Raw genomic sequence first — 14,352 nt, 5'->3', positions numbered from 1 at the left:
TAGGCAGGCAGCAGTGAGTGGTATGTACGTGAGAGGTCCCCCTTCAGGGTTTCATGACTCCATTTTAAAAGAGGTTTTCCTTTATTTTCACACTTACTATGAACAAAACATGTTCCAAGACACTACTAGTCTGAGTTTTTCTGTGATGTAATATGTAGAGTTCCAGGTGCCACCAGCGGTTCTATCAACTGACTTCCGTTAGTTGGGAGTAGGACAGCTCAATTTTATCTAGAGACATGCACAGCATAACAGCGTTTGGGTCAAGGACGGAGGGCATATAGGAGGGTGGTCCCGTAAGATTAGTACCATATAGCCTAGGTGTGTAGTAGTCTATACCATCTAGGTTTGTGTGAGTACACTCTATGATGAATTGTGTAAGTACGCTCAATGATGAAACTGCCTAACACATTTCTCAGAATGTATCCCCATCATTGAGCAATGCGTGGCTATATTTCTGTCATCCTCCCCTCTTAGCCAGTCCAATTGCTGCTATTCCTGCAAGATTCACCGAAGTCTTACATCCTCTAAGGAACCTTAGTGTTCTAATTAATCTCTTTGTCCCCCAGATAAGAGAAAGAAAGAAATATAGTAATAGAAAAAAGACAAAATTAGCATTATTTTCAGAGGATGATGATGCTAAGGTGTTTAAAGCAAAAGCCAACTGAGTAAATTTGAAGATCGAATTGGCTCTATCCAACAATTCATGAATTGAGCAGCATCCCAGCTAGCAAATAGAAGGGAGGTCCAAGGAGCTATGCAAAGTGGAAGGCTGTTATGGGCAGAAGGGACGGAATAAAGGAAGTTTCTAGCAAAGAGCAGATTCGGGCAAGATCACCTTCCTTTGGGGAAGAGTAGTGTGGGGATCTATGAGGCAGATTACTCACTCATGCCGACCAGGTAATTCCAGATTGACTAGTTAAAGGTCACATTCCTGTGAGAGACTGAAAGTGCAATTAAGTCTTGATTTATTGATGTGGGACTTAGCACAAGTGACACCATTTTGTTCCTGTTTTTTCTTTTTTAACAGTTCTCCCCCTTTGCATGAGACTCTTAGCATAACTTGAAAGATGTGATCAAAATTTAAGGCATTAGTGCCACTCTCAGCTACCGCTCTGTTGGTCTCACAGCTTTTACTGTTTCTCCGTGTTATAGTCACAGGTCATGAGGTTTTCTGCTGAATCCTGTGGTATTCACAGGTCACGACTTCACATTCATTTGCTTGATGGTTAGCAGCTGCAAACACGCATTTAAAGCTTTTGAGAGAATACAGTGCATCAGGGAGATTACTATGACTGTTACTGGTAGGATAATTCCCATGTCTGGAGTGCACTTCAGAGCCATGGTCCCCAAGACCCAAACCAATCAAAATCCAATAAGTGAAAGAAATACTCTGTTGAAGGAGTCACCTTTTTAAGCCAAGTGGCGCACTCAGTGATTTTATGTAACTAAATTTCAGCTTCCCCAGAAGTGTTAATCCAGGTGCAGCGGGTGGTGGCCACAGCACAGACACATCCTTGCTCAGCTAACAAATGATCAAGGGCTGTCATATTATCAAGAACTACTTTGAGCTGAGAGTCTAGAGATTTTCATTGGGCAGCTATTGCTTTAGCAGCGAATTCTGCAATACTTTCAAGAGTTAAGGAGGGATTTCTGATCACAGCCTCATTTGTACTCACTCCTAACAAAGGAAGTAGGGACCTGCCGAAAGAAGCACATCCTGAATCATGAAGGCCTCCTGGCAGGTCTTTTCGAATTGGATGATTAGGGGAGTTGACCAATGAAGTGTCTTAGCCTATTTGAGAACAGTTGAGTGGCACAGTTAGATAACCTAAGGGGCATTGCCCAGTTATGTGTTAGCCATCTAAGCATTTATAGGTCCAAGGAGAATGATCACCACCACCGATGAAATTAAATCCTGTTGGGGCGTAAACCATTACTGCTCAGGTGGCATTGTTCATGGGTTCCAGCATCATGAACAGATTGGAGTTTTTGATGATGAATCCAGCTGTCTGAAAGGTTGCTCTCCCTTAGTAATGGCTTGGGAGATATGATGGTGGCATTATCTTGCCAGGCCAATGCCAGAGTAAAGGAAAGAAAGAGAGGAAGACAGTGTTTCATGTTTAGTTAAAATGGGAAATCTTGATCTGGTGTCTTGGGTGGAAGCAGTCTACGTCAATGTCAGCTGCTTCTCCTGCTCATCAGTTTGATTCAGAGGTCTTCAGTGTTTGTAAAGGACCAGAGGTCAGGAGGAGCTTTCTTCCACTGTGAGATGTGTAGCCAAGGTTTAAGTCCTGGAGGTTTGGCTGCCATCTGGGTCGGGAGGAAGACCTAGTATATTCCTTTCCAAGGAGATTCAAGGACAGTCTTTGGTCTCAGTGATTCCAAATCAGAAGGATGGGAGGCAATAGGAAACATTCGGTTGGAGAGTGGTAGCCAGATATTTGAGAAAATTAGAAGAATTTAGGATCCAGTTCAGTTTACAGGTATATAACAAAACCTCAAAGACAATTAACAGGGTTAGAATCTAAATATCTACAAAGGTGCAAACATAATTTTTCTCTCTACAATTACCCCATTTTTTACCAAAGATAATCAGAGTAAAACTAATTTGTTTGTATTAAACTTGGCCTGATTATTTACATGAGTGTAGCAAGAATGGTGATTGACCACATAAGCTCTTTTAAGACTGCTTTGCTGGAACTTTTTATAAGGAATCTCAGATTTGACTCTTTCAAAGCCTCTGAGGCCAGGAAGCCGAGCCAAGTTTCAGGCAGTTCCTTACAGCTGTCTGGTCATGTCTGAATCTATGCATCTCTCTCTCAACTATGACATTCCAGTCAAAGCCTTGGTAACATAGCCAATGTTTTCAATTGTACCCTGTTAGAAGGAGAACAGATTCTTATTGAAATTATGCAAGTAACTTACTGTATTGCCATGAAAAGAACACTTGAGTTTCTAAATTCTGGAGGGATCATACAGGGAGAAAAAGTAAATGTTTCCTCTTTGTTTACAAAGGTATACTTTACCAATTGTAAATCATAGGTAGCTTAAGAGAAAAAGTTTCCTTAAATCTGGAAAAACAAAACACCAAAGAACCAGAAATGTTTCAAACAAGAAGTCGTAAAAATTGTAACTATCCTTCTCAGCTTATTCAGTCCCAGGTTATTAATTCTTGTTCTGCTTGAACCCAGTTGTTTCTTTTAGTTCTGGAAATTCTTTTAATCTTAAAAACTAATTCTAAAATTCATAAACATGTAGGAGTATCCAGGAATGTTAAAAAAGAAATAGAGTAATTGGCAGTTTATTGAAGGGGATTAGAATGCACCACCCAAAATATGCCATATGGATTATTTTGAGGTAAGGCCATTGAGAATCAACAGATACAGAAAGAAGCCTTCTTGGAGATTCTTTATCTGACTAAGAGCAGAAACTTCTAAAAACTGAGGGCTGCCATAAGTCTCTTCTCCTAAGGGAGTTTTATGGCTATGAAGAAGACAGAAAATCGGCACCAACATGAGCCTGCACAAACAAATTTTAATAAATAACCTTTATCTTTCCTTAGTTTCCCCCTATATTTACCTCCTCACAATTTACCACCCTTAGAAGCTCAAACCTCTTTTCCTTTGTCTTGTCATTTCTTCACAAATTTATTTCCCTTTGTGAAAATGGTAACAGTCTGCCTCTTTAGGATTTTCATGTCATTTCTGAGGCCCCTCCACCATATGCATATGAAATAAACCTTTTTCTCCTGTTAATCTGTCTTTTGTCAGTTCAATTTGCAAGACCCCAGTTATTGAACCTGAGAAAGTAAAGGAAAAAATTTTTTTCCTCCTCATCAACATCATCTAGAATTACAAAAATTGCAAGAGTAAATTACCAATGTAGGAAAGGATAAGCAGATCAGGTCATTTACTGAATGCCCTTAGTTACTCAGATTTATTTCTAGAACAGAATTAAAACTCCAGGAAAAAAAAAAAGCACACGGGAGAAATAAGTACATATTAGAGGTGGCATTTCAAATCAGTGGAAAATGATAATTTTTCAGCAAATGATATTAAAGTAATTGGCTACATTTGGGAGAAAATTCAGGTGGTTCCTCCATTATTCCTCCCACCAAATTTTAGTCAGTATCCAGAAATTCAAATGACTAGCATTTACAAGGAAGTGCCCAACTTTTCTAATAATTAAAGAAGTACAAATTAAAACAATTTATTACTTTAGATCCATGATATTGGAAAGATTGGAACAAGCTTAAATTGCGTACACTGCTAATGGTGTGTGGTATAAAAGGGAATGACCCTGAAGAACAATTTGGGAAGATCCAGTAAAGTGGCAGATGTGCATAGCTATGACCCAGCAACTCTACTCTGGGGGCCTACTTTGGAAACCCTCACATGTACGTACACAGAGAGACATATAAGAATATTAACTGCAGCGCTCTTTCTAAATTGAAAACTGAGAACAACCTAGACACTCATCAACAAGAAAACGGATAAATTCATTTATATGTGAAAACACATTAAAGTACCATATATTGTTTCTTTCCGATGTTTTAAGATATGTGATGTACAATGAACTGCACATACCTAAAGTGTACAATTTGATAAGTTTTGTCTTGTTATATACTACTCAAACTATAACCACGATCAAAATAAGGAACATATCCATCACACACAAAACTTCTCTTGCTCCTTTGTAGTCTATCCCTGTCTCTTCCCTCTGTGCCCCATCCCCAGGAGACCTCTGATTATTTTGTCACAATAGATTTGTTTGCATTTTCTAACACTTCTTTCTCTCAGCATCACTGTTTAGAGATTCATCCATGTTGTTGTATCAGTTGTCATTTCTTTTATTGCTAAGTAGCACCCATTATATAGATATAACGCAATTTGTTTATCTGTTCCCCCGCTGATGGGCTTTTGAGTTGTTTGCGGTTTGGGGCTATTACAAATAAAGCTGCTATAAAGAATCTTGTACAAGTTTTCATGTGCATGTATGTTCACATTTCTCTAGAAGTGGGAGTACTGAATCAACTGGAAGGTGAAGTCTTGACTGTTTAAGAACCTGCCAAAATGTTTTCCAAAATAGTTAGTTTAAACATCTGATCAAATCTTTTGCCCATGTGATAAACTGGATTCTCTTATTATTATTGAGTTGTAAGAATTTTATGTCTATTCTAGATACAGTTACTTTGTCAGATACGTGTTTTGAAAACACTTTCTCTCAATCTGTGGCTGGATCGTCTATTTTCTTATGTGTCTTTTAAGGAACAAAAATTTTTAATTTTCATGAAGTCAAATTTATTGACTTTTCTTTTATAGTTTATGCCTTTTATTTTAGTTTATGCTTTATTTAAGAAATTTTTGCTTAACCCAACATCACTAAGATTTTCTCCTATATTTTCTTCTAGAAAATTTATAATTTTGGCTCTTATATTTAGACACTTATTATGATCCATTTTGAACTAATATTTCCATATGGTGTGAAACAACGATTAAGACTTTTTTTTGCGTATATGGCTCTCCAATTTCCTATCACCATTTATTGAAAAGATGATCATTTCCTCTTTGAATTCTCTTGGCTTCTTTGTCAAAAATCATTTGTCCACAGGATAGCCACATAAAAAGAATGAAGTTGTACAGCTATCTCATACCATATACAAAAATTTACTCAAATGGATCAAAGAGCTAAATGCAAGAGCTAAACCTATAAACTCTTACAAGACTACGTAGATTTAAATCTTTGTGACCTTGGATTAGGCAATGGTTTCTCAGATTTGAATAGACATTTCTCCAAAGAAGATATACAAATGGCCAATAAACACATGAAAAAATACTCAACATAATTAACTAATAGGGAAATGCAAATTAAAACCAAATGAGATACCACTTCACATCTGCTTGGATGGCCATAATCACCAAAGACAGGTAAGTGTTGGCTAGGGTGTAGAAAAATTGGAACATTCATGCTGTTGGGAATGTAAAATAGTGCAACTGCTTGGGATATTTTCCAAAGTCTGGCAGTTCTTCAAAAGGTTAAGCATAAAGTTACTCAGCAATTTCACTCCCAAGTATATAACCAAGATAACTGAAAACGTATGTCCTCGCAAAAACTTGTAAACAAATGCTCATAGCAGAATGATTTGTAAAAGCCCCAAAGGGGAAGCAAATGTCCATCAACTCATGAATAAATAACCAAAAAGGTGGTATATCCATACAATGAAATATTACTAAGCAAGGAAAAGAAATGATACATGCTACAACATTGAAAGCATTAAACTAAGTGAAGAATCCAGTCACAAAAGACCACATATTGTATGATACCATTTATGTGAAATGTCTAGAATAGGCGAGTCCATTGAAACAGAAAGTAGATTGGTGGCTGCCTAGGGCCAGGGTAGGAGGATTCAGGAGGAAATGGGGAGTGACTGCTAATTGATACAGGGTTTCTTTTGTGGGTGACCTAAATTTTCTAAAATTAAATAGTAATGATGGTTGCGCAACTCTCTGAATATACGAAAAACCATTTAATCGTACATTTAAAATGCGTGAATTGTATTGTATGTGAATTATATCTTAATAAAACTGTTACTTTAAAAATCTATTGTCCATAAATTTGTGAGTCTACTTCTGAACTCTCTATGGTGTTCCGCTGGCCTGTGACTATTCCAATACCACGTTGTCTGGATTACTGTCTCTTTATGATAAGCTTGGAATCAAGTAGTTTTAGTCCTTCTACTTTGCTCTTCTATTTCCAAGTTGTTTTGGCTATTCTATATCCTTTGTAGTTCCATATTCATTTTAGGGTTGACTAATGTATTTCTTCAAAAGAACCTATTGAGATTTTCATTGAGATTCTCTCAAATCTACAGGTCAATTTGAGGAAAAATGACAACTGAGTCTTCCGATCCATGAACCAGTATCTCTCTCCATTTATTAAGGTAATCTTGGATTTCTGTCAGCAATGTTTTACACTTCTCAGTGTATAGTCCTGAATATCTTTTCTCAAATTTATTCCTAGAAAATCCATGTTTACGTTATTGAAAATGGTACTTTAAATTTCAGTTTGACCATTTCTTGCTAGACATAGAAATGTAACTAATTTTTGCATATTGACCTCGTATCTGCAATGTTGCTAGACTCACTTAAAAGTTCTAGTAGCTTTTATTTGTAGATTCCTCAGGGTTTTCTTAGACAATTATGCACTTGAAAATAAAGACAGTTTTACTTCTTTTCCAATCTGCATGTTTGATTTTTTCTTTTGCCTTACGGTACTGTCTAGGACCTCCAATAGAAGTGGTAGGTAAACATTGTTGCTTCATTCCAGATCTTAGGGTAAAAGCATTCAGTCTTGCATCCTGAAATATAATGTCAACTGTAGGGTTTTTGTAGATACTCTTTATCAGGTGGAAAGAATTCCCTTTTATTCCTTGTTTGTTGAGAGTTATTGTACTGAATGAATCTTTGTGCATCGAATGTTTTTATATATATATTAAAATGATTATTTTTTCTTTAGTTTGTTGATATGGTAAACTATATTAATTGATTTTAACATTAAGTCAACTTTGCATTCCTGGGTTAAACCCCACTTGGTCATGATATATTTTGTTTTTTCACTCAATTCATGATAAGTTGTTTGTTCAAAAATTGTGAAGAATTTTTCCATCTATTTTCATGAGGGATATTGGTTTATAGTTCTTTTTTCTTGTAATGTCTTTATCTGGTTTTGGTATCAGGATAATGTTGGCTACATAAAGTGAGTTGGACAGTATTCCTTCCTCTTTAAAAGTCTGGAAGATTTTGCGTAGAACTGGTATACTCCCTCCTGGGATGTTTGGAAGAAGGTGGGGGGGGAATAGGGAAATGCTTGTCAAAGGGTACAAACTTGTAGTTATAAGACAAATAACCTTTGGGTCCTATTGTACAGCATAGTGATTATAGTTAATGATACTGTATTGTATACTTGAAATTTTTTAAGAGAGTAGTTTTGTTTGAGGAAGATTAGCTCTGAGCTATCATCTGCCACCAATCTTCCTCTTTTTGCTGAGGAAGATTGGCCCTTAGCTAACATATGTGCCCATCTTCCTCTACTTTACATGTGGGACGCCTGCCACAGCATGGCTTGATAAGTGGTTCCCATGTCCGTGCCCAGGATCCGAACCGGTGAACCCTGGGCCGCTAAAGCAGAGCACGCAAACTTAACTGCTATGCCACTGGGCCAGCCCCAAGACAGTAGATCTGAAGTGTTCTCACCACACACAACAAAAAAGTAACTGTGATGGATGTGTTAGTTAACTTGACTGTAATAATCATTTCACAATGTATGTGTATATCAACGGTTTGCATTGTACACCTTAAGTACATGCAATTTTTATTGTCAATTATACTTCTGTAAAGTTCGAAAAAAAATGTTTAGTAGAATTCAGCCATAAAGTCATCTAGGCCTGAAGTGGAAATCAATTTCCTTAGTAGGCATAAAGCTAGTTATGTTCTTTATATCTTTTTATTAAGGGTAAAAAACAGCTTTATTGAGATATAATTTACATACCATACCACTCACCCATTACAAGTGTACAATTCAGTGGGTTTCGATATATTACATTATTGATTTTTTAAAATTGTGGTAAAATATATTCAACATAAAATTTGTCATTTTAACCATTTTTAAGTGTACAATTCAGTAGCACTAATTCCATTCAAAATGTTGTGCAACCTTCACCACTGTTTTCAAAACTTTTTCATCACCCCCAACAGAAAGTCTGTAATTGTTAAGCAATAAGTCTCCACCCTACCCTCTCTCTAACCCCTGGTTATGTCTAATCTACTTTCTATTTCTATGAATTTGCCTATTCTAGATACTTCATATCAGTGGATTCATACAGTATTTGTCCATTTGCATGGCTTATTTCATTTAGCATAATGTTTTCAGTGTTCATCCATGTTGTGTCATGTATCAGATCTTTATTCCTTTTTATCATTGAATAATATACCTTTGTACATATACACTACGTTTTGCTTATCCTTTCATCTGTGGATGGACACTTGGATTGTTTTCACCTTTTGGTTTTAGTGAATAATGCTTCAATGAACATTGGCATAAAAATATCTGTTTGAGTCCCTGCTTTGAATTCCTTTGGATATATACTTTCAGCTTTCAACATCTGACCATGATGCGTCTTGGTGTAGCCCTCCTTTCATTTCTCCGACTTAGAGTTTGTTGAGCTTCAGGGATATATATTGTTTTTATCATATTTGGGAAGTTTTCGATCACTACATAGTCAATATTTTTCTGCTCTTTTCTCTCTCTCCTCTCCTTCTGTTACTTCCATTACACATAGGTTGGTGTGCCTAATGGTGTTCCACAATTCTCTAAGGCTCTGTTCATTTTTCCTCATTCTTTTTTCTCTCTGCTCCTCAGATTGCATAATCTCCATCAGTCTGTGTTTAAGTTTTCGGGTTTGTCCATCTTTCGGTTCAGATTTATTGTTGGGCTCCTTTAGTGAGTGATTGTCCAGCCACACCCTTGATGTTCTCTCCAGAACAGATTTTCTCATTTTTTTGTAATGTAGATAGGTTGAGAACTTTCAAATCTTCAATTTTGGTTTCTTTTTCTAACTTGCACCTCAGAACTCTTCCAGCCTCTACCCATTCCCCAGTTCTAAAGCCACTTCCACAATTTTAAGTATCTGTTACAGCAGCACCCTACATCCTGGTACCAAAATCTGTATTAGTTTGCTAGGGCTGCCTTAACAAATTACCACAGACTGGGGGGCTTAAACTACGGAAATTAATTTTTTCACAGTTCTGGAGGTGAGGAGTCCAAGATCAAGTTGTGGGCAGAGCTGTTTCTTCTGAGGCCTCTCTCCGTGGTTTGTAGGTTACCGTCTTCTCCCTGTGTCTTCACGAGGTCTTCCCTTTAGACGAGTCTTTGTCCAAATTTCTTCTTCTTGTTTGGACGCCAGTCATATTGGATTAGAGCCCATCCTAATGACCTCATTAAAGACCTTTTCTCCAAATACAATCACATTATGAGGTACTGGGAGTTAGGACTTCAACATACGAATTTTTCAGGAACACACTTCAGCCCGTGACATACTTCCTGGTATGGAACCTGCATCCTGTCAGCAAGCTGGGGTGTGGGTGCTCAGGGCCCAGTGTTTTCAACCTGCTCCTACCTGTGGTAGAGGTCCACCTTCCAAGTAGGGGCTACTTGGGGTAACAGAGCCCCAGTCCTCTTGGCTACATTTGCCTGGAATAGAACTTCTGCAACATGAAGCTGAGAACGTTAGAGACTGCAGCAGCCTGCTCTCCCAGGGAGAAACTCTCACCCTAGACTGCGAGCTAAGAGGAGAGAGAGGGTCTCATTTTCTTGTAAAGCTGGATCACTCCGACTTGTAGGAGGGGTGGAGGTAGGAGTGGGACATGGCTCAAATGGCACAGACTTGCTGTTCTTACCCAGATTTACTAGATTTTCCTGAGTAAATGTTTTTTAATTTGCTGTATGCCATTAGGACAATTTCCAGAAAATTTAAATTTAAAAATAATAATAATTTTTACCATTTTTTTTTTGAGGAAGATTAGCCCTGAGCTAACATCTGCTGCCAATCCTCCTCTTTTTTTGCTGAGGAAGACTGGCCCTGAGCTAACGTCTGTGCCCATCTTGCTCTACTTTATGTGTGGGATGCCTACCACAGCATGGCTTGCCAAGTGGTGCCATGTCCACACCCAGGATCCGAAGCGGCGAACCCCGGGCCGCCAAAGTGCAATGTGCGAACTTAACCACTGTGCCACAGGCTGGCTCCAATTTTGATCATTTAAATGATCGTTTCATGGGGAAATGTTCTGCCGAGCTCCTTATACCACCATTCTGGAAGTCCTGTCTCTATTACTTCTTGAGTCAACTTGGCTAGTTTGTGTCTTTCAAGGAATTTGTCTATTCAATCTAAGTCATTAGTTTGTTGGCGTAAAATTGTCTACTCTATTCCCATATCACTTTTAATGTTTGAAGGTTCTGTAGTGATGTCTTCTCTCTCTTTCCTGATATTATTTATTTGTGTCTTTTCTCTTTTTTATCCTTATTGGACTTGCTTGAGATTTGTCAGTTTTATTGATCTCAGACAAATCGTTTTTGGTTTAATTGGTTTTCTCTCTTTTTGTCATTTTTGGTTGTTTTTTATTTTTATTGATTTCTTCCTTTCATTTACTTTTTTCCTACTTATTTGGGTTTACTTTGCTCTTCTTTTTCTGGCTTCTTAAGCTTTAACCATAGTTTTGAGAATTTTCTTCTCTTCTCTTCTGAGTTTTTAATGCTATAAATTTTCCTCTAAGAACTGCCTGGGTATACCCCACAAATTTTGATATGTCATGCTTTCATTTCCATTCTATTCAAAATATTTTAAAATTTCTTCTGGGATTTCTTCTTTGATGCATGAGTTATTTAGAAATACGTTTAGATTCCATATATATGCGGATTTTTCAGTTATCTTTTTTAAGATTTTATTTTTTTCCTTTTTCTCCCCAAAGCCCCCTGGTACATAGTTGTATATTCTTCGTTGTGGGTCCTTCTAGTTGTGGCGTGTGGGACGCTGCCTCAGCGTGGTTTGATGAGCAGTGCCCAGTCCGCGCCCAGGATTCAAACCAACGAAACACTGGGCCGCCTGCAGCGGAGCGCGTGATCTTAACCACTCGGCCACGGGGCCAGCCCCTCAGTTCTCTTTCAAATACTGTTTTCTCTGAGTTTGAAAATTTTTGTAATTGAGGTCACGTTGGTTTTTAATATTGTGTAAATTTCAGGTGTACATCATTATATTTCAGCTTCTGTATAAGTTACATCATGTCCACCACCAAAAGTCTAGTTTCCGTCTGTCACCATATATATGTGCCCCTTTACCCCTTTTGGCCTTCCCCCACCCTCTTCCCCTTTGGTAACCACCAATCTGTTCTCTGTTTCTGTGTGTTTGTGTGTTTGTTTGTTTATATTCCACATGAGTGAAATCATACAGTATTTGTCCTTCTCTGTCTAACATTTCACTTAGCATAATACCCTCAAGGTCCATCCGTGTTGTCTCAAATGGCACAATTTCGTCTTTTTTATGGCTGGGTCGTATTCCATTGTGTGCGTATACCACATCTTTATCCATCATCTGTTGATGGGCACTTAGGTTGCTTCCCGGTTGTGGCTATTGTGAATAATGCTGCAATGAACATAGGGGTACATGTATCTTTTCAAATTAGTGTTTTCGTCTTCTTTGGATATCTACCCCGAAGTGGAATAGCTGGATTGTATGGTAGTTCTATTCTTAATATTTTGAGAAATCCCCATACTGTTTTCCGTAGCGGCTGTAGCAGTTTGCATTCCCACGAGCAGTATATGAGGCTCCCCTTTTCTCCACATCCTCTGCAACTCTTGTTATTTCATGTCATTTTAGTAATAGCCATTCCAATGGATGTGAGGTGATATCTCATTGTAGCTTTGGTTTGCATTTCTCTAATTATCAGTGATGTTGAGCATCTTTTCTTTTCTTTCCTTTTTGGAGAAGATTAGCCCTGAGCTAACTTCTGCTGCCAATCCTCCTTTTTTTGCCGAGGAAGACTGGCCCTGAGCTAACATCCGTGCCCATCTTCCTCTATTTTATGTGGGATGCCTGCCAGAGCATGGCTTGAGAAGCATTGTGTAGGTCTGCCCCCGGGATCTGAACTGGAGACCCCAGGTTGCCAAAGTGGAAGGTGTGAACTTAACCGCTGTGCCAACGGGCCGTCCCCTGAACATCTTTTCATGTGCCTGTTGGCCATCTGTAAATCTTCTTTGGAAAAATGTCTGTTCATATCCTCTGCCCATTTTTTGATTGGATTGTTTGTTTTGTTGTTGTTGAGTTGTGTGAGTTCTTTATATATTTTGGAAATTAACCCCTTATTGGATATATGACTTGCAAATACTTTCTCCTAGTTGGTGGATTGTCTTTTCATTTTGTTGATGGGGAAGACTTTTAGTTTGATGTAGTCCCGTTTGTTAATTTTTTTCTTTGTTTCCAGTGCCTGAGGAGACATGGTATTCAAAAAGATACTGCGAAGACTAATGTTGAAGAGCATACTGGCTATGTTTTCAGCTAGGAGTATTATGGTTTCATGTCTTACATTCATCTCTTTAATCCATTTTGAGTTGATTTTTGTGTATGGTGTAAGATAATAGTCTACTTTCATTCTTTTGCCTGTGGCTGTCCAGTTTTGCCAACACCGTTTATTGAAGAGACTTTCCTTTCTCTATTGTCTGTACTTAGCTCCTTTGTCGAAAATTAGCTGTCCGTAAATGTGTGGTTTTATTTCTGGACTCTCAGTTCTGTTCCATTGAGCTGTGTGTGTGTTTTGTACCAGTACCATGCTGTTGTGATTACTGTAGTTTTGTAGTATGTTTTGAATTCAGAGATTGTGATACCTCCAGCTTTGTTGGTTTTTCTCGAGATTGCTTTGGCTTGTTGTTAGTTTCTAATGTAATACCATTGTGGCCAGAAAGCATAGTTTTTATTATTTGAATTCTTTTACATTTATTGAGACTTTCTTTACGGCCAATCTTACAGTCTATCTTGGTCAGTGATCCAGTTGTATTTGGGAAAAATGTTAGGTAGAATGTTGGTTGATAGAGTTATTCGGGTCTTCCTTTACTGATTTTTCTGTCTACTTCATTTGTCATTTATTGAGAGAAGGGTATTGACATCTATAATAGTGGCTATAATTGTGGATTGGTGCAGTTCTTTTAATTTTATCATTTTCTGTTTTATGTATCTTGAAGTTCTGTCATTAGGTGAATATGTATTTAGTGTTGTTGTTCTTTTCCGTACAATTTGACAGTCTCTACCTTTTCATGACAGTCTCTATCTTTTCCTGTTTCAAAAATCTCTGCCTTTTGATTTTTTTTACAGCATTCACAGTTAAAATGATTACTGGTTGTTGTGATTAAAGTGGTTAAATGTACCATTGTGCTATTTATTCATTCTCTCTCTTATTTGTGATCTCTTTGTATTTTTTTTCTGCCTTCTTTTAGAAGGCAGAAAATTTTACATTTTCTAATTCCATTTAATCTCCTTTATTGACTTGTTAGGAATAAGTCAATATTCTTTTCATGTTATCTGTACTCTTTGTTTTCTTTATTTTATAAGTTGTTTTAGGGTTTATATTAGACATCTTCCACTTATTGCGCTCTACCTTCTGATCATATTATTATCCTTCATGTATAGTATAAGCTCATTACAATAGTTTACTTTCATTTCACCTTTCCTAGATTTTAGGTTATTGTGGATATACATTTTATTTCTACATATATTAGTAACCCCACATGCATTGTTACATTTTTGTTTTA

At 37.5% G+C, this 14,352-nt stretch overlaps 1 protein-coding gene across 1 annotated transcript in view; it reads left to right on the top strand.

Annotated features, from left to right (window-relative positions):
- LOC138922076 (large ribosomal subunit protein uL15m-like) overlaps positions 1–14,352 on the top strand; it is a 79,074-nt gene that overhangs the window by 40,081 nt on the left and 24,641 nt on the right. The window contains 1 exon segment of the mRNA XM_070258905.1: positions 6,872–6,940. Within this exon segment, the coding sequence (XP_070115006.1) occupies positions 6,911–6,940 (30 nt within the window). The 5' untranslated portion in view covers positions 6,872–6,910.

This window comes from Equus caballus, unplaced genomic scaffold, assembly GCF_041296265.1.
Source record: "Equus caballus isolate H_3958 breed thoroughbred unplaced genomic scaffold, TB-T2T haplotype2-0000448, whole genome shotgun sequence".
NCBI lineage: Eukaryota > Metazoa > Chordata > Mammalia > Perissodactyla > Equidae > Equus > Equus caballus.
Note: the sequence above shows the minus strand (reverse complement) of the source record. Positions and strands in the feature narration are given on the sequence as shown.